This window comes from Heloderma suspectum, chromosome 13 (assembly GCF_057233095.1).
Source record: "Heloderma suspectum isolate Gila_16-S chromosome 13, 16-S_ref, whole genome shotgun sequence".
NCBI classification, from domain to species: Eukaryota; Metazoa; Chordata; class Lepidosauria; order Squamata; family Helodermatidae; genus Heloderma; species Heloderma suspectum.
Window position 1 is genome coordinate 23879436 of NC_139470.1, and position 22412 is coordinate 23901847.

Here is a 22412-nt window from a genome sequence, read left to right on the forward strand (position 1 = left end):
CCTTTTTCGGCCCAAGGGCTGCATTGGCTCCAGGCAAGCATGTCGGGGGCCACATGCCAGCAGTGGGAGGAGCCACAGTTCAAAGTGGCCGGGGCCAGCCCCATTACTAGCATGTGCTCGGCGGTGGGGACACCCAACACATGCACACACCCCACGGAAAGGCACCAACTTGCTCATGGAGGAAGAGATTTTCCCTTCCCCCATGGCAGCATGCTGTATTGCCACGCTGCACCGTGTGAAAGAGGCAGCACAGAAAAGCAACAGGAAAGGGAGATTTGGGGAGATGGGGCCTTGGGTGAGGCTGGAGAGCCAGATGGGGAAGCCCTGTGTGTCATACCCAGCACATGGGCAGGAGGTTCCCCACATCATCTGTTCAGTCATTCATTTCATTGTCCAAGTTGTTCAGCATTTTATTCTCAGAACAGGTTAAGCTGAGACAGAGGGATCTGCCCAAGGCCATCCAGTAACCGTCATCGTGTGTGGAGCAGGAATCTGAACCCACATCTCCCAGGCCCAAGTTCAGTCCTCTAGTCCCTGCACCAACACAAACCAATATCAGTGGTATTTCATCACCTACATGCAAGACGGCATGTGCACACTACGATTTTGCAAGAGTGTAAAAACCCCACACACACAATTGTGGGTATTTCATGCAGAATTCAGCTTCCCTGAGAATCTCTGGCCCAGACCAGCGATGCCCATGTTTGGTTATAAAGAGGGAGTAGGGAGTGACTTTTGACACTAAAGGGAAGGGTGAGGGAGCAAAAGCTATCTCCCCACCCCCTTGCCTCCCCACGCTCCACTGTTTGAAGCTATTTCCCCTCAGCCCAGCTCCGGTTCCAGAAGCGAATCAGGTTGGGGGAAAACTGCTTCAAGCAGCAGAACACAGGAAGGTCAGTTGTGTCCCCCTCCCAGTTAGAGTAAAAAAAATTAAAAACCAAACCATGAACCACCCACTTTTTTTACCCAGATACTTGCATGCCTGGGCCCTAAGCTTTCATTTTTCTTTCAACCAAAGTTTCTAGCCTTTATGGCTGTGAATATGCTAGAAAGTATATTATATGGTCAATGCCTGCTGAAAGAAACCAGAAGGCCAGCCTACAACTCCCAGCAACCCTCCCCATTGGCTATGCTGGCTAGGGCTGATGGGGATTGTAGGCCAAAACAATGGAGGCCCACAAGTCCCTCCCCTGTCCCCCGGTTTTTGGTATCCTGCCTGGCTCCTCACCACTGCCTGTGACTTATTGAAATCAGCACAAATTATGCAAAACAGAACAGGATCATACTTGGAATTTTGAGTCATCCAGAGGACCCATTTCCTGACTCCTTAAAAAACTGACGCTCAGCACCCAACTGGATCTAAGAAGATCCCTCATTTGCACAGTCTCTGGCTGTATCCCCAATTCCTCCATGAGGAACAAACCTCAGATATCTGTGTGTATGTTTTTTGCACCCACCATGGGAATTTATTTTATGGTGTATTTAGAATTTTCTAATATAAAATGTCCTCGCGTTTGCAGATGTCTGTCTGCCCTAATTTTCCTCCTGAACTGCTTTACTGCAATGGACAGGAAGGGGAAGATAACAGACTAAGAGGTTTTTTTGCCGAGGGAGGGGGGGTACAATCTCTCACTGAGGAAAGAACCCCCTCCTCTGCAGAACTGTATAGGTTCCCTACTTTAGGAAACGGTGAGTGCCTTTGTCACAAAACCAGCGGTGACAATCTCCACTCAGATCTACGTGCATGACTAGCACCCAATTTATCTCACACACCACGGAAAGGGGTAGAGAGTGCTAAAGTTAACTGTCCAGTCAGCAAAGGTTTCATCATGAACACGGATGAGCACAGGAGCAACCCACCAGCACAGCTACACCATCCACATTTCACTAGCGCCATACCTCAGAATAGCAATTTTATTTCCAGGGAGGCTTTTTACAGGAGCTTGTAGCTCTTGTTATCCTGGCGGACAATGACCCAGAGAAACCTCTTGAACGTGACCTGGACAGAGCCGTGGAGGCCACTGGGAGGTGTTGATCCTGCTGCATACTTGTCCTTGGTTTGCTTACTGATGGCCAAAACTGGCGAGAAGTGCTACACGGCCTGGTAAGGGACTGGGAACGTGCCCTTCCTGAGACGTCCTGACTGGCTGTGTCTGAGCGGCTGTCCGGATGTTTCGAAAAAGAATGTTCTCCTCTGTATTGTGCTCCAAACCCTTCGTTCCCTGGGGGGTTTGCCGTTTCCTGATTAACGGCTCTCAGCAGCATCTCCTTTGGAGGAAGGGAAAGGATTGACTGGTCTCTTGGAGCGGACGGCGGAGTCCAAAGCAAAGGGCGGAGCTTAGCCACATCCCCTTTCGCCATCCAGGGTGCTGCCCATGATTGGTCCCCTGACTTTGGCCCAAATAGGGTCTCATCACAATAGGACGGGGTGTGACTTTTCAGCCTTCATTGAGAAATGGGGAGGGGAGGAGGAGAGAAAGATACATTCACTCTAGATTATTCTAAAGACCATGACATTAAGGCACAAAGTTAGGGCATATGATCTATTTAGGGCACAATCCTAAGCATTTTAGTCAGAAAGAAGTCCTATAACTCTGGCTGGAGATTACTGGTAGTTGTAGGCCTTTTTTCTGTCCAAACATGCATATGATTGCACCCTTATTGATTTACATTTGTAGCTTGCTCCATCATGAGCATTTGGGGCAAGTGAGCATTTAAACATCACATTAAATTATCGTCAGAACTTGCATCACGTTAAGTTATTGTCAGAACTTGTCCTTTGTGGGTTCAACTCTGACCCCACAAGCCAATGTAGAGCAGTCTTTCTTAAAGAGACTCAGGCAAGGACTTCAGCAATTTTAAATTTACTATAAAAAGGTAAAGGTGTCCCCAGCCAGTCATGTCCGACTCTAGGGTGTGGTGCTCATCTCCATTTCTAAGCCGAAGAACCAGCACTGTCCAAAGACGCTTCCGTGGTCACGTGGCCGGCATGACTGAACACCGAGGTGCACGGAACGCTGTTACCTTTCCCGCCGAGGCGGTACCTATTTATCTACTTTACTATATTATTTATTAATTACATTTATATCCCACCTTTTTTCCTCCTTAAGGAACCCAAGGCGGCGTACATAACCCTCCTCCTCCTCCATTTTATCCTCACAACAACAACCCTGTGAGGAGGGTTGGGCTGAGAGTCTCTGACTGGCCCAAAGTCACCCAGTGAGCTTCCATGGCCGAGTGGGGACTAGAACGCAGATCTCCCGAATCCCAGTCCAACACTCTAGCCACTACACCACACTGGCAATATAAATGCCCACAACGAATGAAACAAAAGAATTGAGCAAAATCCTGCAGTCCCTGGATTACATTAAACCCTCACCGAGAGTTACCTTATCCAAGGCACCTCCCTGACATGCCCCAGTAAGTTCTTTGTGTCCTCAGCAAAAAATTGTGATCATTCAAACAAACCTCCGTTTCAGTTTTGATTGGCTTATGCAGTCAGTTTGCCAGATTTGTAGATTCTTATCCGATTATATTTTGGCTACAGACTTCTAAGTTAATGCTAGATGTTACAGCTATATTTTTTGTGACTGCTCTGCTATCTGGTTTTATTTTTTATTACAGCTTTACATGTTTATCTCAATACTTTTCTTAGGAGCTTTGGGCATTTATTTAAAGATGGAGAGAGAATGTAGCTCAGTGGTAGAGCACATGATTTGAGTGGAGAAGGCCCGAGATCAAATCCTGGAAGGATGGGAAAACCCTTCTCTGGGTAGCATCCAATGTTAGTCCTACATAGTGTAGAACCACTGAAACGAATGAGATAAGTTAGTCGCATGGGGTCACGAAGAGTCGGACACGACTGAACAAACAAAAACAAAACTTAAGTACCATTCATTTCAATGGGTCTACTCTCTGTAAGACTAACTTTGGATCATACCCTGTCTGAAACCCTGGAAAGCTAGTCAGACTAGAGATCATAGTGAGCTAGATGGACAATTTAGTGCTGTGCTGAAAATATCTCCCACATTTTTTTGACCATTCTCATTCAATTTGACAGAAAAGAAATTGCTTTTGAAAAGCAATTCAGAGGAGGAGAAATTTTGGAGAAATTCTCATGGGTTGGGTTTGGGGTTCTTGTGCTGACCTTACTTGTGAGGTGGCTGAGGTGTGTGCGTGAGTATCCTGTCTGTCACTAAACAGTAATCTCTGTGGTGGCTTCCCACACTTTAATTAAAGCCATCACGAGGAAGGCACCGTGAGGCAATTCCTCCCATGGGGCTTTTTCAGTTCAGGAAGTGCAGGCCTGGGGGGCTGCAGAGCAATGGAAGATGTGTAATAGAGAGAGAATACACACACAGCCCCTTCGGTCACAACGCAGTGATTAGGTAAGCTCAAAAATACCACCAAAAGAAATCCGAAATTCTGCTGCAGAAAAGTGGAAGCCCCAGCACTGTTGCCACTTGCAGGAGCAGTGCAATAAACCAAAAACCCTCAGGAAAAAAGACAGAACCTGTGCTACAACCCCTGCCAATAGTGAGCCCTATCCGTGAGAAAGTGTTGGAGAATTTCGCCTCCCCTAGGAGAAATTCGGTGAAATTGTCCCCGCAATTTCTCTGCCCACAAATAGGCCAGAGAATTTTAAGAGGCCGTTTGTGCACAGCTCTAGGACAAATATTCTTACCTAGTATAAGGCAGTTGCCTGTGTTCCTAAACTGAAAAGCATGTTATACATTTTAAAAATTAAAAATAAATAAACAATACATCAGGGCACAGCCTCATCGGAGAATGAGTAGTTGCAATCTCACCACCATTGGTTGAGCGGATCTCCTCCAAAACTTCCTGTACCTGTATTTATTTCTCTTTCTCGGAGTGCAAACTGGTGGAGAGACTTTTGAGGGACTGGCATCCGTCTCCCATCGTGTCGTTGCTGGGCTCCATAACAGGGGTCTCTGGGAACTGGCTTTGCTATCCACCCACGGGGGATCGAACGCCGTTACCGTGGTCTGCCGCCCGGCTTGGCTGCCAAACAGTGACTCGTCCACATAGGAGGCTCGGGCCTTGGCCCTGCAGCCTCTCCCCCTACGTTGCAACTGGACGGCCTGGATTCCCAGTTCTGCTGAGGCCATCGTGTATCCGACTGCGCCCAGCAGCAGCGACAACTGCCACTCACGTCTGCAGGCGGCTAGGAGCGCGGAATCGAGATCTGCGCAAAACATTGGATGATGAATAGGCAAAGTGATTCGACTGCAGCCATCTTTGCTGCATCATGAGCTAATACAAGTCCGTTATAACATCTGGCAAATGCGAAACTCTGTGTCAGCCCGACTGGACTTCTGACATGATGCTTTGTAGCCGGACTTTTCACATGTACACGATCGGATGCTGGCAATATGGTGCCCTTAATACAGACTTCTTGTTACAGGGCCAGCGTCAAGGGTAGGCCTGCCCAGGGCCCAAAGCCCAGCAGGGGCCCACTGACAAGAGCCCCTGGGACTGGCTCTTCTTCTCCATTGCATCCTACCTGTTCACCTGCCTCTTGCTGTGGCGCAGACAACGGTGGTGGAGAGGAGGAGGAGGAGATGCCATGGCCTCCTTGCTCCCTGACTCTCTGCCTGTCAAGCAAGCAAGCAGCAGTAATGATGAGAAAGCAGAGGAGGAGGTTCAGCTGGAAAGAAGGGGGACTCCCTGAGGGAGGGGGCCCACTGAGGTTGACCGGCTGCAATCCTATGCACGCTTACTTGCGAGTTAGCCCTATTGAACCCAGAAGGGCTGCCTTCCAAATAACATGCATAGGATCAGACTCAAGCTTGTCGTCCTATGCATGGTTGCTTGAGAGCGGCGGCCTTGCTAGGTCTGGGCCAATGTAGCCATGGCCCCGGATCGATTTCCCGGCACCCTGGATCGATTTCCCAGAGCTCTGTGTGTCTGTTTGTGCCAGTGGAAGGTTTTTTCCTAGCTTCGTTGCCATGCAGGGGACGATTTTCACAGGGGATTGCAGCTGGGCAGGGAAGGGTTAACTCTCCCCTTCCCATATGCTGCAACCCCCCCACCCCAAGCCCCTTTCCTCCATGACAGTTAAGCTGGGGGCGGGGAACCTTTCCCCATTCTTTGGGGTGAACTGTGTCAGGGTGCAAATTGAATCGAATAATTTATTTTATTTGAAATTATTTGGAGAAGAAATCAATCGGCCGCCTTTGCCTCTTGCAAAACATAAATACATCTTAGCACTTATTTCTGCGTTTGCATATAGAAACATAAATCAACATCTGCAGCTTTTATCAGTGGAGGCTGGTGGTTCCGATTTTGGTGTGGCTATGGAGACATTCTGGGTTTCAGTTAGCGCCAGCCAGAACCCTAAGGAGCAATCCAAGATGCTGAATCTATTTTGGGGATAAGGTTCAGCACCTTGGATAGGTCTTTTAGAGTTCTGGCTGGTTCTGATTGAAACCCCGCATGGAATCACAGCCCCACTGAAATTGGATCCACCAGAATCCGCTGCATTTTATGCAGATTTGTGTCCTCTGGGCCCGGACCTGAATCTTTTATGTGTGTCCCCAACATCCCAGCTTGCGAGTAAGCCCCACCAACGGCGAGTGGAATAAACATGCATAGAGCAGGCTCTATAGAGACCCCATAGCTACATTTTTTAAAAAATGTTTGCTTCTTGCCTCCCTGGGAGACGCAGGCAACACAGCCCCATCTGAAGGCAGAATGCATTTGCAGAAGGGATAGTATCGCATGCAGCTGGGCTAAAGGAAACCTGTGTGGAAGGATGCTCCATGCATGCGCCTGCCACACTGCTCCCCCCCCCCCGCACCTATGCACTGCAAACCCTCCCACCTCCCCTTCTTACGGATTTGCAGCAGTGGCTTCTGTGTCACCTCCACCCTGGCTTTCCCTCCTTGCACTTAGGGCATCCAAAGAGATCTCCAGCCAAAGAAGTCAACACTGCCCTCACGTCCGGTTCCCATTTGCAGTTGCCAGAAATGCAAACGTCAGAACCCGCCTGAGACCAGCACAACTCAAAACTCATTGGTCCATTGGGCCCAGTATTGTCTAGCAGTGTTTGCCTGCCAGCGTCTCTCCAGAGCAGTGCTGAGGGAAGTGTGGACCTCCAGCAGTTGTTGGACTACAGTGCCCATGTGCCCTAGCCCGCATAGCCACTGGTAAAGGAAGATGGGAGCTGCAATCCAACACTGTCTGGAGAGGTGTTCCCTGCTCCAGGGTCTCAGGCAGAAAAAAAAGGTGAATGGTGTATTTTCCATTACCTGGTATGTGATCCTTTTATCTAGAAGTCGGAGATCGGACCAAGACCCTTCTACATGCAAAGCACATGGTCTACTACTGAGTTATGGTCAGTGGTGTAATAGTAAATTTTGAAGTGAAGGTGCTGATCATGACACTCCCCATAGCCATGCACCCAAGGAGAATCCAAAAATGCAGGCAGCTACCTGGATCCATCCCTCTGTGTTATATACTTAGGTCCCCTTTCAAAGTAGAACCCACTCAAGGCAGCACACAGGATTTTTTAAAAAGCCATTTAAAAGTATACAAATAAGCAATACCTAAATAGACAATAAAATACTATAATACAGTATACAAACAAATTACAGCAATAAAACCTGCAGACCACAGACTACCGAGAGGTCGGAGAAAAATGGCGGGTCATAAGAACATAAGAAGAGTGCTAGTGGATCAGACCAAGGGTCCATCGAGTCCAGCATTCTGTTCACACAGCAGCCAACTGCCCACAAGAAACCCACAAGCAGGACATGAGTGCAACAGCACCCCCCTGCCCATGTTCCCCAGCTACTGGTACACATAGGCCTACTGCCTCTGATCCTGGAGGTAGCATACAGCCATCAGGATTAGTAGCCATTGACAGCCTTCTCCTGCAGGAATTTGTCTAACCCCCATTTAAAGCCATCGAAATTGGTCTTCAGAGCCTTCCTAAAGACATGCAAAGAAAAGGCCTGATGAAGCTCTGATGGAAGCTGATTCCAGAGGTGCGGAGCCACCACTGAAAAGGCTGTCTTCCTTGTACTCATCAGCCGAACCGCCCTTGGAGATGGGCAAATGAGAAGGGCCTGGTTGATGGCCTCAAAGTCCAGGCAGGCTGGTATACGTGCCGTTTGTGGGGCTTTTCTAAAGCAAATTGCCCATTCAAGACCAAGCCACCCCGAAATGCTTTGCACTACAGCAGGGGGGAACTCACAACACTATATTGTTGCGGGGGGTGGTGGTGGTGGTGGCAGATGACATCAGAGTCCCTGCTTTGACCCTGTGAGCCCTTGCTCAGCTACACTGCTGGTTATGGACCATGCCTCAAAGAAAATTCTCTGCACGTGCGACACAAAACTGATGGCAGTGTATAAGCCCCCAAACAAACAACCCCACAGATGAAACAGACAGGTTAAATGTGAATCGATCTGTTGAATTTCTGCCTGCCAGGAAGGTTTTAAGGACGCCGGAGCCTTGCCAGGAAAAGGAAAGAAACGTCTTTTCTACTTTGTTGGAAGTCGGAGGGCAGCGTGGCAGACAGTGGCAAGAGTGTTCGGCACGGCCGGGTTCGGATCCCCGCTCAGCCACCAAACTCACTCACTGGGGCTGTCTTCGGCCACTTGCTATCTTAGCTTGGCCTACCTTGCAGGACTGTTGTGGAGGTTCAAGTGGGAGGAGGGGCCAGGCAGCGATAAACGTGCACGAAATAATATCCTCTTAAAAACCAACCGCTTCGAAGCACTGCAAGGAGAAGGCGCCTCTGACCCTGACTTTCCCCGCACATGATGGAGTCTAACGACTTGCAATTCGGAACCGGACGTTTGGCGAAAACACTGCTGAGACTGAGGTCCTTTGCGGGGGGGGGGGGGAAACCCGGATTGGGCGAAACCATTCTTGGGAGGGGGGGGTCCTGGGCTCAAAGAAGAGCTCAGCCTAGAATTAAGGGCTAGACTCACCCAGTCTGGATGCGTTCCCCTCCCTTACGACGCCCCCTCACGCAGGCTGGAAGTGGGAGCTTTCCACAGACGTGAAAGGAGACCCCATTCAGGCTTTAGGATGAGCGTGCTGCCCCAACAGCCAATCCCGCTTCCCACACCATCAAAGATAGCAATAAAGCCTCCTGCTCTTGCTATCTGGGGCTTAAGGACTGTGATTTTTTTTTTTTAAGGGTTTGAAACATTTAAGGTGCAATCTATGCTTGGCTAGACGGGGAAAAAAAGTCCTACAACTCCCAGCATGCCTCAGCCGGGCATGCTGGCTGGGGCATGCTGGGAGTTGTAGGACTTCCCCCCCCCGTCTAAGCACGTATAGATTGCCCCTTTATAAGCACAACGTTTCTGCATGCAAGGCCATAGGGCTGAAGGCTTCTGCATGCCACCGAAGGCTGGAGTTGGGCTAGGAGGAGATCAGAGGAGACCATTTAAACAGACCGACTTAATTCTGCCGCGGTCTGTAACGGTGAATAATAAATAGTAATAATTCCGTTGCTGCAATCTAAGGGGAGTTTTGCTGGCCGGGGGCTGAGATGGGAATCCACGCTGCCCTTAAATCCCACTTCTAAATGGCAATACCAACGGCGGACTACACTGCAGGGCTGTCGTAAGCCGCTCTCCGTGGCTTCTACGGGGCCAAGAAGCTGAGGTCGGAACTGAACCCGGAGGTTCCTTCTCGAGGGAATAGTCAGTCTACCTTTTTGTCTCTACGGAGCCGCCGGCATCCAAGCCTTGATTAGCAGAGAAACTAGCCGTTCCCGATGCAAGCGCTGCCGGAGAGGCGGGACTTGGGGAACGCCCCACCCACTCGCCCCGCCAATCCCGCGCCAGCTCGAGCCCCGCCCCCTGAGCTGCCCTTGTCGTCGCACGTGGCTTTTCCCTTCCTGGAGGTGAGCGAGCGGCTGCTTCGGACCTCAAGTCTCTAGTCCTCATGGCTCCAGCCCAGGCCTCGGGACGGAGGAGGAAGAGGCAGCGGCGGTGCAAGGGTCGGGACCTGGACGAGCAACAGGTACTGGGCAGAAGGGAGAGGGGCCCGGGAAGGCCGGGGGCCCCCTGAATATGGCTGGACTCCGACTTCCATCGGCCCCAGCCTGTGGTTAGGCATGATGGGAGCTGTAGTCCAGCGTGGGGTAGCGGCTAGGGTGTTGGTCTGGGAGTCGGGAGCCCCGGGTTCTAGCCCCCGCTCGGCCGTGGAAGCTCACTTGGGTGACTTTGGGCCGGTCGCAGCCTCTCCGCCCAACCCACCTCACAGGGTTGTTGTGAGGATGAAACGGAGAGGAGGATTATGGACGCCGCCTCGGGCTCCTTAAGGAGGAAGAAAGGCGGGGTGGAAACGTAACAAATAAGTAACAGTCCAGCAATGGACTCTAGTGGGCTCTCCCACACTGGAGGCATTGAAGATGAGGCTGGACAGCCAGCCATCAGTCGGGGATGCTCTGACCTGGATTCCTGCGCTGAGCAGGGGGTTGGACTCGATGGCCTTGCAGGCCCCTCCCAGCCCCACTATGCTGTGATTCTGTGAATGTTCCGCAGCAGTGCCAGGTCCAGGCTTTGAGGCCCTCCATGGGCCCCCTCCCTCGGCGAGCCCGCCTTCTCCCCACCGTGGTCAGAAGCTGCTCTTGCTCCTCCTCTCTCTCATCATGGCCCCCACTTACTCTGCCGGCAGGCGGGGAGCCAGGGGGCAAGGAGGCCGTGGCGTCTCCTGCTCCTTCTCTCCACCACCCTTGTCTGGGCCAGAGCGAGAGGCAGGCGAACAAGGAGGTTGCAACGGGGAGGAGGAGGAGCAACTCCAGGGGGCTCTTGTCAGTGGGCCCCTGCTGGCCTGTGGGCCCTTGGCAGGTGCCCGACTTTGCCCACCCTTGAGGCTGGTGCTGGAGCTGCCCCTGCAAGGCCGCCTTAGAGCCAGGTGCATCCAAAGGGGCCAGGGGAGTTTCGGATTTTGCTCAAAGGGGCCAGGGGAGTTTCGGTGGCCTCTCCTCCCGCAAGTGCTTCTCCGAAACTGAATTCGGCCCCCGGGCTGAAAGAGGTTCCCCACCCGTGTAATATCCCATTTAAACCACGTGCTGAGGGTGTGTTTTTCTGGCTTCAGTGGAGGGAGAGGCCAGTGGGATTTCATTCTTTACGCCATTGGTTTCCCTCTTTCTTCCATCCCGGGACTCAAGCCAGAGTGCCTGGGCCGTCCCCCATCCGGGCCCTGAGCAGACGCAGATCTGCTTAGCTTCAGCAAGGCTGCTGCACCTGTGCCTTCAGGCCATGCCCTGGGTCCCTGTCAGTGCTGGTTTCAGGTTCTCATGGGCCTGTGCAAGACATGCTTAATGGGCCCCCTCCCTCAGTAGGTCTCCCTCCTCACCACCCTGGGCCCCAGCTGCTCTTCTCCTCCTCATTGAAACCACTCTCTCGCCTGACAGGCGCAGAGACAGGGAGCAAGCAGGCCGTGGCATCTCCTTCTCCTCTTTCTCTCCACCACTGGTCTGGGCCAGGGCGAGAGGCAGGGGAACAAGAAGGTTGCAAGGGAGAAGAGGAGGAGCAACTCCAGGGACCTCTCATCATTGGGCCCCTGCTGAGATGCAGGCCCTTGGCAGGTGCCCAAACATGCCCCCCGTTGGCACCAGCCCTGGACCACAGGTAGAGGGGCAGCTAAGGCTGGACCTCAGAGCTCGTCCAGGGGCCTCCCAAATGACCACCCAGAGAGCAGCAGGTGATAGTGGCAGAAGCAAACAGGCCCCGGGCTGACGCTGCGCTCACCCCCGTGTCCTTTCTTCTCATTTTTAAACATTTCAGAATTAGGCAGCAGCTGTCTGGGCATGTACCTTGTTACAGATGCTCATGTTGCTCTTTTTACTTTAATAGATAGATGTGTTGTCTGTGTGTGTGCGTGTGTTGTCTGTCTATATGCTTTGATGTAAATGCTTTTCACTTTGAATAACGTATTTTTAATGTTTTTTCATCTCCATGAACTGCCCAGCAAGCTTCAGCTATGGGGCACTGCAGAAACATAACAAACAAAATTAAATATAACATGATCAAAATGTAATAGGAAATGTATGAAAGTTTACAGCAGAATAAAACCCGAGCAAAAACCAGGAGCAGGGAAAGATCTAAAAATGCAATAATACGTTTAACAGCAAAACAGAAGGACTAAAAATGGCAAGTGTGGCTGGGTGGGGACAGCGGGGGCCATGGGTTAAAGCCCCCTGTCCCCTGTGCCACAATCCCATTCTGACTTCTCCCCTCCCAACTATTCAGTTTAAAAGATGATGATAAAATGATCCAGTGTGGTGTAGTGGTGAGAGAGTTGGACTAGGAGCTGGGAGATCCAGGTTCTAGTCCCCACTCGGCCATGGAAGCTCACTGGGTGACTTGGGGCCAGTCACAGACTCTCAGCCCAACCTACCTCACAGGGTTGTTGTTGTGAGGATAAAACAGAGAGGAGGAGGACGGTGTAAGCCACCTTGGGTTCCTTGCAAGAGGAATATAAATGCAATAAATAAATAAATCATCTCGGCAACGTTAAACTACTTTGCAAATGTCAGTTGTTGTTATTTTTGTTGATGTTGTTGTTATTAAATAGATTTATTTACCGCCTACCATATTTTAAAAAATATCTCTAAGCAGTATAGTTATACTTTAGCCCTGAATATCCACTCAACAAGAGGATATTTTCAACCAGTATCTGTATGATAAACCACTTGTTTATAGGCAGCTGCCTTACACCAGGTCAGCCGATTATTCCCTCTACCCAGGGGCCAAATTCAGCCCATTTGGGGTTCCAAACCAGCCATCCAGACTTCCCCAGAAAACCACACCCCCATCCCCTGGCCCCGCCCCTTTCCTCCAACCAGCAAATGTTTGGTGGTGTCCCAGCTTTTGTGCAGCTTTTTCCCCATGCTAAAAGGTTGAAATGCCTCTCCTAAGGCTTCGTTACTGGCAGTGAGAGCTGTAAGCTACAGTATGCTGGTATTTTTTTGTTCTGGCCCCCATATTGTCTATTCTCACTGGCAGAGGCTCTCAGTCCCAGTTAGACAGAGCCCTTTCCCATCATCCGCCACCTGATGCTTTTACCTGGCAATGCCAGGATTGATCCCCAGACTGTCTGCATGAAAAGTATATTATTATTTGTTACATTTATATCCCACCTTTGCTCCAAGGAGCCATATACATAGTCCCCCCATCTCCATTTTATCCTCACAACACCCCTGTGAGGTAGGTTAGGCTGAAAGTCAGGGACTGGCCCAAAGCCAGCCAGTGAACTTTGTGGCCAAGTGGAGACTAGAACCCGGGTCTCCTGAGTCCCATCCAACGCTCCGGCAACTACACCGGACTTCCTCTCAAGATCTTGAAACATGACGGGGGAGGATTCCACCCAGTTGCTGCTTAATATCTAAGCTTTCCCTCCCTCTCTTTTTCTTCTGGCCATGTTCAAAGGGCTATGAGATGCCAGCGTCCACTTTCCCTGCACCCGACTGCGCTTCGGATGTCGAGCCGGACACCCGGGAAATGGTCCGGGCCCAGAACAAGAAGAAGAAGAAATCTGGAGGCTTTCAGTCCATGGGTGAGCGAGGGGCAGTTCTTTGAATGGTTTTTTGGCTGCTGATCGCGGTTGCTGGGGAGGGCTGCCTTCAGGTTTGGGCGGGCAGCGGGGCTGGGGTGCTGCTCAGCACAGAATCCTTTGTGGATCGGCTCTCTTAAGGTCCGTGCAGGAGGGCTTACCTTGTAGCGCAAGGGTGGGGAACCTTTTCCATTTCAGAGAAGCCTTCAGGGTCCGCATTCCAGGGGAGGTGGAATGCGGACCCTGAAGGCAAAGGGGGCAGAGTAAAAAAAAAAATCCCCCATTCCCCCAATCCCACCGTATTGTAGCTTAAAGCTCTGACTATGAGTAAGAAGGAGAGGCATTTCAGCCTTTTAGAATTAGTTGGGAAAACTGCAGAAAAGCCAGGAAACACATCAAATGATTGGTGGCTAGGGGGAAGGGGTAGGGCTAGAGAAAGGGGTGAGGCTACCCGGGGAACCCTGGAGGGCCAGACTGTGACCCCAGGAGGGCTGGATCTGGCCCGAGGTTCCCCCGCCCTGTTGTGCAACAAAACATCCTTGGCTTTTGCGCATTCTCTCTTTTCAACTGTTATAAGGAGCAGCGGAGCTCTTCTGTGTGGCAGCCGCCTGGTATACTGCCGTTTTGTTTTTCCCACAATGCTCCAGACTGATACAATGTCCACGGCCTTGTGGGGGAAACAAAATGGCAGCCACTACAAGAACATGGCGGCCCTCGCTGGCTGCCGCTTTTCCCTCCCTGCCACAATGCCTCTGGCTGGTGCCGCGTCCAGGGCATTCTGGGGGGAACAAAACGGCAGTGCCCAGCAGAACTGTGGCCAAGTCTCCTGAGGCAGGGAGGCCCGAGGGCAGACAGGGGCCCGGACAGTGGGCCCTCCTGGGGTGCTGTAACTCCCAGAGGTGCCTGAGGAAGCCACATGCTGACGCCAGGCCTGATGGGTGAGAGGAAGAGGGCACGGACTCGCTCTTCTGAGAACCTTGTAGTCAAGTGGGCTGCATTTTTCCACATGTTCCATGGTGTCCAGCAGTCTAATAGATGTTGGGACTCCAACTCCCATCATCGCCCGCCAACGCAGCCAGTGATAAGAGAAGACACGAGTTGTAGTCCAAAACATCTGGATGGGCCCAGGTTCCCTACATGTTCCTTAGGACCCGAGAGGGCAACTCAGCATTGTCAGGGCTATTTTTTTCTCCTCCTGGGCAGGGGCTTAAATCTGTACAGCAGCTGTTCAGTGCTTCAGTCGAGGGTCCCCTGCAGCCCCCTGAATTTGAGAAGGAGTGGTGATGAACTTCTCTGAATTGCTTTCTCTACAGGACTGAGCTACCCTGTGTTCAAAGGCATTATGAAGAAAGGATACAAAATCCCTACCCCCATCCAGAGGAAGGTAAGAACAGAGGGAGAGCCCTGCCAGATCAGACCAAGGATTGTGGGGGGTTTCTTTTCGTATGCAAATTTTATTCAGATTAAAGTATTAAATAATAATAAGTATTAGTAATAATAATAAGTATTAGTAATAATAATAAGTATAATGAGTATAATAATAAGTATAATAATGAGTATTAATAAGAATAGTCATTATTATAACAAAATTCAAAGTGATCTGGATAGAATGGAGCGCTGGGCAGAAAACAGCAGAATGACATTTAATAGGGATAAATGCCAAGTTCTGCACCTAGGAAAAAGAAACCAAATGCACAGTGACAAGATGGGGGATACGTGGCTCAATAACACTACAAGCGAGAAGGATCTTGGAATGGTTGTCGATCACAAGCTGAATATGAGCCAACAATGTGATGTGGCTGCAAAAAAGGCAAATGCTATTTTGGGCTGCATTCATAGAAGCATTGTTTCCAAATCCCAGGAAGTACTAGTTCCCCTCTACTCAGCACTGGTTAGGCCTCATCTGGAATACTGTGTCCAGTTCTGGGCACCACACTTTAAGAAGGATGCAAACAAACTGGAGAGGGTTCAGAGGAGGGCAACAAAGATGATCAGGGGACTGGAAACAAAGCCCTATGAAGAGAGTCTGAAAGCACTGGGCATGTTTAGCCTTGAGAAGAGAAGGCTGAGGGGAGATAGGATAGCGCTCTTCAAGTACTTGAAAGGTTGTCCCAGAGAGGAAGGCCAGCATCTCTTCTCGATCATCCCAGAGTGCAGGACACGGAATAATGGGCTCAAGTTACAGGAAGGCAGATTCCGGCTGAACATCAGGAAAAACGTCCTGACTGTCAAAGCAATATGACAATGGAACCCATTACCTAGGGAGGTGGTGGGCTCCCCTGCACTGGAGGCGTTCAAGACGAGGCTGGACAGCCATCTGTCAGGGATGCTCTGACTTGGATTCCTGCACTGAGCAGGGGGTTGGACTCGATGGCCGTGTAGGCCCCTTCCAACCCTACTGTTCTATGATTCTATGAATAATAAGTATTAAATAATTCAGATTATTTATTCAGATTCCAATTATTGTGGGGGGGTTTCTTCTGATATGCAAATTTTATTTGGATTAAATCAATTTGGTTAATTTGTTAACCACCTAAAACAGGGGTGCAAGGACCTCTTTCAGCCCAAGGGCCTTAATTCCATTTTGGAGAGGCTCCCGGGGGCTGCATTCCAGTGGTGGGCGGGGCAAAAGGGGTGGGGCCAGAATACAAAAACCCCCACCATATTATAGTTTAAAGCTCTTCCTGCCAGTAAATGAGCCTTAAGAGAGGCATTTCAGCCTTTCAGAATGGGGGAAAAACTGCAGCAAAGCTGGGAAACCACCAATCTGCACCCTTGACCTAAAACATACACAGTCAATCAAGAAAAACATCTCTCGTTGGGTAACAGCCTTACTAAAAACTCCCAAAGTTTGGTCTGAAGTGCATGAAATAGAAACGATCCCTTTGCTCTAGAGCAGGGGAGGGCAGAAGGCCAATCAGGATCCAGTGGTAGATCTCTGGGTGATTTGCGACGGACTGGTGCATCCAGAGGCTGCAGCCTTCCCCAGTCTGGTGTCCTCCTGCTGGCTTTGGACTAAAACTCCCCTCACCCCAGCCATTGGCCATGCTAGCTGGGGCTGATGGGAAGCATAGTCCAAAACAGCTGGAGACCATGGCGAAGGCTGTTGTAATGCATGCGAAGCACTGTTCACAATTTATATGTGAATGGCTTAGGTATTTTATTATATTTCTCTGTTTATGTATTTGTGGCATTTATATACCGCTGAATATCATAAAATCTCCCCATGGTTCACAATATTAAAATACAGTATTAAAAACACAGCATTAAAAACACTTCCAACTACAGTAAAAAATAAATAAATCAAAGAGCAGTAAAATGGAGCAGTGTAATTAATTTACTTACAGCCCAGGGAAAGCCTGGGTGAACAAGCGTGTTTTCAGGAGGCGTTTGGAAGATGTCGCGTTTTCTGCCTCCTGAACTACATGAGGGATGGTTTTCCAGACAGTGGGTGATGCTACAGGGAAGGCCCACTATATATTTAAAGGTGAAGGTGTCCCCAACCAGTCGTGTCCGACTCTAGGGTGTGGTGCTCATCTCCATTTCTAAGCCAAAGAGCCAGCGCTGTCCGAAGACGCTTCCGTGGTCATGTGGCCGGCAGGACTGAACACCGGGGTGCACGGAATGCTGTTACCTTTCCCGCCGAAGCGGTACCTATTTATCTACTTGCAATTTCTTGCTTTCGAACTGCTAGGTTGGCAGAAGCTGGGACTGAAGATGGGAGCTCACTCCGTCACGCGGCACTCGGGTCTCGAACTGCTGTCTTGCCGACCTTCCAGTCTGCAGTTCAGCGTCTTAACCACTAAGCCACCGCGGCCCCTTACTATATATTTAGCGGTATATAAATATTACAGATAAATATTATAAATAAATACCTATTAAATATTTATAAAAATGAATAAAGAAAAATATTAAGTATTTCTGTAAATAAATCAAAAGTAAATATTAAATATTTATATAAAGATGAACAAATATAACAAATAATATGACAAATAAATAAATAAATTCAACCGTTAACCTTGTTATTTTGTGTGTTGCTGCTACTTCTGTATTGTCCATCAGCAAGAGACTGAGCAGTGTGATCTGTCACCTACTGGGGTGGGACATACCATAAGGCAGGGATGGGCAGATCTCCAGATGTTTTGGACTTCCAACTCCCAGCATTCCTGAGCATTAGCCATACTGACAAGGGCTTCTGGGAGTTGAAGTCCAAGCCATCTAGAAATCTTCCTCCTGCCCACCCCTGCCATAAAGAACTAGACTTGTCCACCAAGTGGAAAGCCAGTACAGATCACGGTGAGAGTTTCTCCTCTTGATGTGGCGTTGGCTGGTTTTCGCAGACTATTCCTGTCATCCTGGACGGCAAAGATGTGGTTGCAATGGCGAGGACCGGAAGCGGGAAGACGGCCTGTTTCCTCATTCCCATGTTTGAGAAGCTGAAGGCGCACAGCGCCAAGACCGGCGCGCGGGCCCTCATCCTATCACCAACCCGGGAGCTGGCCCTGCAGACTCTTAAGTTCACCAAGGAGGTACTCCAAAGATGGTGGGGGGGCTGAAGTCTGGGACCGAAGAGTAACAAAGATCACCCGTAGCTGGGTTTTAGAAACGTTTGTGCCAATTCTGAACATTTCTGAGGCTGTTGAGAGCCATGGGCGATGTGCAGTTAACCCGTGGAACATACTGCCACAAGGTTTCGGCCCAGTGGAGGCAAGCTCGCTTAATTGTGAGCAGGTTGGCGCGCCCTAAAGCGCAACTGCTGGAAAACAATTGTCAGGAAAGTTTCGGGGTGCTGGGACTAGGGATGCTGGAGAAATCCACAACGTAATCAAATGAGTTTGGATTTCTTTTCATCCAACCTGTGGATTCCACAGCTGACCAGCTTTTCCTGAGTCACACAGATTCTGTGGGCTTGTGGACTGTTTTCTTCTTATTTTGTGGAATTTCACACAAATTTAGGGGGGATTCCTACTGAGACAGTTGGCAGCCTCCAAAGTTGGAGGCTGCCAAGTATCCAATGCAGGGCGGCTGGTTCTGGCTGTCTAGCTGTGGCTTCAGGGAGGGGAGGGAAGGAGGACACGCGGCACACAGAACCCTGCACAAAGCGGCTTCCGCAGTCTCCCTGCCACTGGGACCACCCCCGTTTCCCTGTCTCCGTGCTCCAGACACCTTGCATTTTTCGCTAGATGGGTGATTTCAATTGTCTAGCTGCAGCTTTGAGGAGGGGGAGGGAAGGAGGCCATGCAGCGGATAGGAAGCTACGTAAAGCGACTTCGGCAGCATCCTCCCCTGCCCACACCTGAAACCACCCCCCTTTCCCCGTCTCCATGCTCCTTTTCTGAGTGCAGATACGTAGGTGACAGAGAGAACCCCGCCGGCCACAAGGAGGTGGAGGAGAGGGTCGGGATCGTGGTTTCTGAGAACTGCATTCAGAGCCCTGGCTCTGACCTTGGTTCCCAGAAACTGAAAAATCCTATGGCCCTCTAGACAGTGTCTAGTGGCCATAAGATTGCTCCCTTAGAAAAATACATAAAATAAAAAACACCAGCCAAAAATGTGCATTTCCCCCATGACAACGCACATTTGGGGGGGATTTGCACGTTTTCGGAAGTGGGAATTTGCGTGTTTTCGGAAGTGGGAATTTGTGCAAATTCTGGAAAGTGTAAAAGAAATCCAGTTCTGTCAATGAGCGAATAATGGAACAAAAGGTGCCTGACAATTCATGACATGCAGACGGAACAGATTTTACAAAATCCTCACATCTGTAGTTGGGACTGAGCAGAGGGGTGTTCAGTTGAGCTCATACCTCACTTTTGCTTGGTACGGAGATGGAGGGCATCTCTGGATTGGATGCAGATTTTAACTGCTTGCTGGTGTTTAACTCTCATTTGTCTTGTCCGACAGCTCGGCCGATTCGCAGGCTTGAAAACGGCCCTGATCCTTGGAGGAGACAAGTACGTTTTGTGCCCTTTCGATTTCTGAACAACACCATCGTCGCTTAGGGCAGGGGTGTGGAGAATCTGTAGCTTTCTAAATGTTGTGGGAATGCAGGTCCCATCATCCTTGATTGTTGGCTATGCTGGCAGAGGGTGATGGGATTTGGAGTCCAACCACCTCTAGAGCAGGCTTCCCCAACTGGGCCCCCTCCAGATGTGTTGGGACCACAGCACCCATAATTCCTAGCCAGCATGGCCAACCATGCTGGCTGGGAATTATGGGTGCTGTGGTCCCAACATACCTGGAGGGGGCCCAGTTGGGGAAGCCTGCTCTAGAGGGCTGCAAGCTCGTAACCCCTTGTTTAGGGTTCACAGGGAGTAACACTGTTCAAGAGCAGTAGAAGAGCCCTGCTAGATCCGATCAAAAGTCTATCTGTCCCATCTTCCAGTTTCCAAGAGAGTGCAGCCTGTGTGGTTCCAGAAAACACACAGCTTCCCTGTCCAGCATCTGTTACTTGGAGGGACGCTGCCATTGCACACAGAGTCTATCATTTTTTTCAGTTTGTTTGTTTAATAAATGTGTATGCCCCCCTTCAATAATTATATCTTTTTTTTAATGTGAACTCCATGTGAAATAAACATTAAATGGAATTAGAAAAACAGCAGCCTATAAATAGCACGTTAAAAGGCATGAATAAATATGTAGTCCAAACAAAGAAAATCTGGAGGGCACCAGGTTTGGGAAGGTGGCTTTTAAGCAGCACGGTAAGACCAATCAAATAAGCTGACTGGAGGGCTTCCCATGGGTGTTTGCGTGGCCACTGTAGGACCCCAAATGCTGGACTCTTCAGGCCTTTGCCCTGGTGCGCCAGAACTCCTCTTCGGTTCATATGTTCTTAAAGAGAGGTTGGAACAGCCCCACCCACCCGGGGTCTTGCCCATCTTTCTTTCCCTCCAACTCCCTCAAGGGTGTAGGACTCCAATAAAGTCAGTTGCTGACCATGAAAAAAAAACCAAAATTAGATATACGGGCTTGGATCCAAAGGGCTCTTGCACGAGCAAAAAGCACTCCTGCTTGAGCAAGGCAACCTCACCAATTTTTTCTGATTCATCCACCTTGTGCATCCCCCACTCACCCTGTGCCTCCATTGCTTGACACTTGGGAGTGGCTTTGGGGGGGGGTACAGGGGGGCTGAAGTGTCGGGAAGGAGCAAGGAAAGTGTGCTGCATGGGGAGAGTCCTGCTTGCTGTTCTCTGGATCTAATGCGCTACACCCCATGGAAAGCTTCGAAGTGCCGCAGGATTTGAGGGTGACCGTCGAAAGTGGGGTGGGGGGGTAGAAATGGGTTTTTTTGCCTCCCCTCAGACTCTGTAGATTTCTCCTTCCTCTTCCAGAATGGAAGACCAGTTTGCAGCTCTACACGAAAACCCGGACATGTAAGTCTGAAAGCATCGGCCAAGAAAGTCCGGGGGGGGGGGGGTGGCTTTGAATGGGGATCGGCTACTGACCATCAGGCCCAGTCCAGGTGGGTGGGGTCTCTTCACAGCCTGCCCCTCCTGAAACCTCCCTTTTGAGTCAAGATCACAGTTGTTCCTTATCAATTTTAGGCTGAGCCTCTCGTCTTGTGGGGAGCCTTCGGCCCTTCCAATCTCCCAATCTGGCCCTCCAGCATTCCCCAGAAGGCCACACCCCTTTCCTTAGCCCCACCCCTTTCTCCCAACCACCAGTCCTTTGGTGGCTTCCCAGCTTTGGTGCAGCTTTTCCCCCATTCTAAAAGGTTGAACTGCCTCTCCTAAGGCTGAGTTATTGGGCAGCAAGAACTTTACACTACAGTATGCTGGTATGTTTTTGGCCCCGCCCTCTTCGCCTTTGGCCCCACCCATGACTGGACTGGGTGATCCCTTCATGGATCACTGCCTTGTTGTGGCGAAGGGGCTTGCGTAACTCAGTGAAACCATAAGCTATGCCGTGCAGGGCCACCCAAGACATGGCGTCATGCGGAGAGTTCTGACAAAATGTGGTCCACTGGAGAAGGAAATGGCAACCCACTCCAGTATTCTTGCCAAGAAAACCCCATGGAACGTATCACAAGGCTAAAAGATATGACGCCGGAAGATGAGCCCCTCAGGTCGGAAGGTGTCCAATATGCTACTGGGGAAGAGCAGAGGGTATTTCCAAGTAGCGCCAGAAAGAGTGAAGCGGCTGGGCCAAAGCCGAAAGGACACTCAGCTGTGGATGTGTCTGGCGGTGAAAAGAAAATCCGATGCTGTAAAGAACAATATTGTTTAGGAACCTGGAATGTCAGATCAATGAATCAAGGTAAGCTGGAGGTGGTCAAACAGGAGATGGCAAGATTGAACATCGACATCTTGGGAATCAGCGAACTAAAATGGACAGGCATGGGCGAATTTAATTCAGGTGACCATCATATCTACTATTGTGGGCAAGAATCCCTTAGAAGAAATGGAGTAGCACTCATAGTCAACAAAAGGGTGGGAAAAGCAGTACTGGGGTACAATCTTAAAAATGATAGAATGATCTCAGTACGAATCCAAGGCAAACCATTCAACATCACAGTAATTCAAGTCTATGCCCCAACCACTGAGGCCGAAGAAGCTGAGGTTGATCGGTTCTATGAAGACCTACAACACCTTCTAGAACTAACACCAAAAAAAGATGTCCTCTTCATCATAGGGGATTGGAATGCTAAAGTAGGAAGTCAAGAAATCACCGGGATAACAGGCAGGTATGGCCTTGGTGTACAAAATGAAGCAGGACAAAAGCTAATAGAGTTTTGCCAAGAGAACATGCTGATCATAGCAAACACTCTTTTCCAACAGCACAAGAGGCGACTCTACACATGGACGTCACCAGATGGTCAATATCGAAATCAGATTGATTATGTCCTTTGCAGCCAAAGATGGAGAAGCTCC

General features: G+C 50.0%; 2 protein-coding genes across 3 annotated transcripts in view; one reads left to right on the top strand and one right to left on the bottom strand.

Moving 5' to 3' along the window:
- Positions 1-1854: 1854 nt before the first annotated feature.
- RITA1 (RBPJ interacting and tubulin associated 1) lies at positions 1855-6913 on the bottom strand. Of its 2 annotated transcripts, XM_084820458.1 has the most exons (3): positions 6857-6913; positions 4849-5206; positions 1855-2443 (listed from the first exon to the last, which is right to left on the bottom strand). In XM_084820458.1, the coding sequence occupies exons 2-3, from the start codon at positions 5127-5129 to the stop codon at positions 1915-1917; spliced, it is 810 nt and encodes a 269-aa protein (XP_084676584.1). In that variant the 5' UTR covers positions 5130-5206; positions 6857-6913; the 3' UTR covers positions 1855-1914. The 2 variants fall into 2 exon arrangements, with proteins under 2 accessions (XP_084676584.1, XP_084676583.1); XM_084820457.1 differs by lacking the exon at positions 6857-6913 and having other exon boundaries at positions 4849-5284.
- Positions 6914-9873: 2960 nt separating this feature from the next.
- The window catches only part of DDX54 (DEAD-box helicase 54), a 37523-nt gene continuing 24984 nt past the window's right edge, over positions 9874-22412 (top strand). The window contains exons 1-6 of the mRNA XM_084820442.1: positions 9874-10005; positions 13422-13548; positions 14859-14929; positions 17886-18074; positions 19447-19496; positions 20874-20915. Coding sequence (XP_084676568.1) covers positions 9928-10005; positions 13422-13548; positions 14859-14929; positions 17886-18074; positions 19447-19496; positions 20874-20915 — 557 coding nt within the window. The 5' untranslated portion in view covers positions 9874-9927. The remainder of the gene's footprint in view (positions 10006-13421; positions 13549-14858; positions 14930-17885; positions 18075-19446; positions 19497-20873; positions 20916-22412) is intronic.

What these genes read in the sequence shown, in the direction of transcription:
- RITA1 (XM_084820457.1), bottom strand. Translation starts at nt 5,219, where the DNA reads ATGTTTTGCGCAGATCTCGATTCCGCGCTCCTAGCCGCCTGCAGACGT. An exon ending in AGAAAGAGAAATAAATACAG is followed by an intron (nt 2,444 to 4,848) that starts GTACAGGAAGTT and finishes TTCTCAATGAAG; the next exon opens with GCTGAAAAGTCACACCCCGT.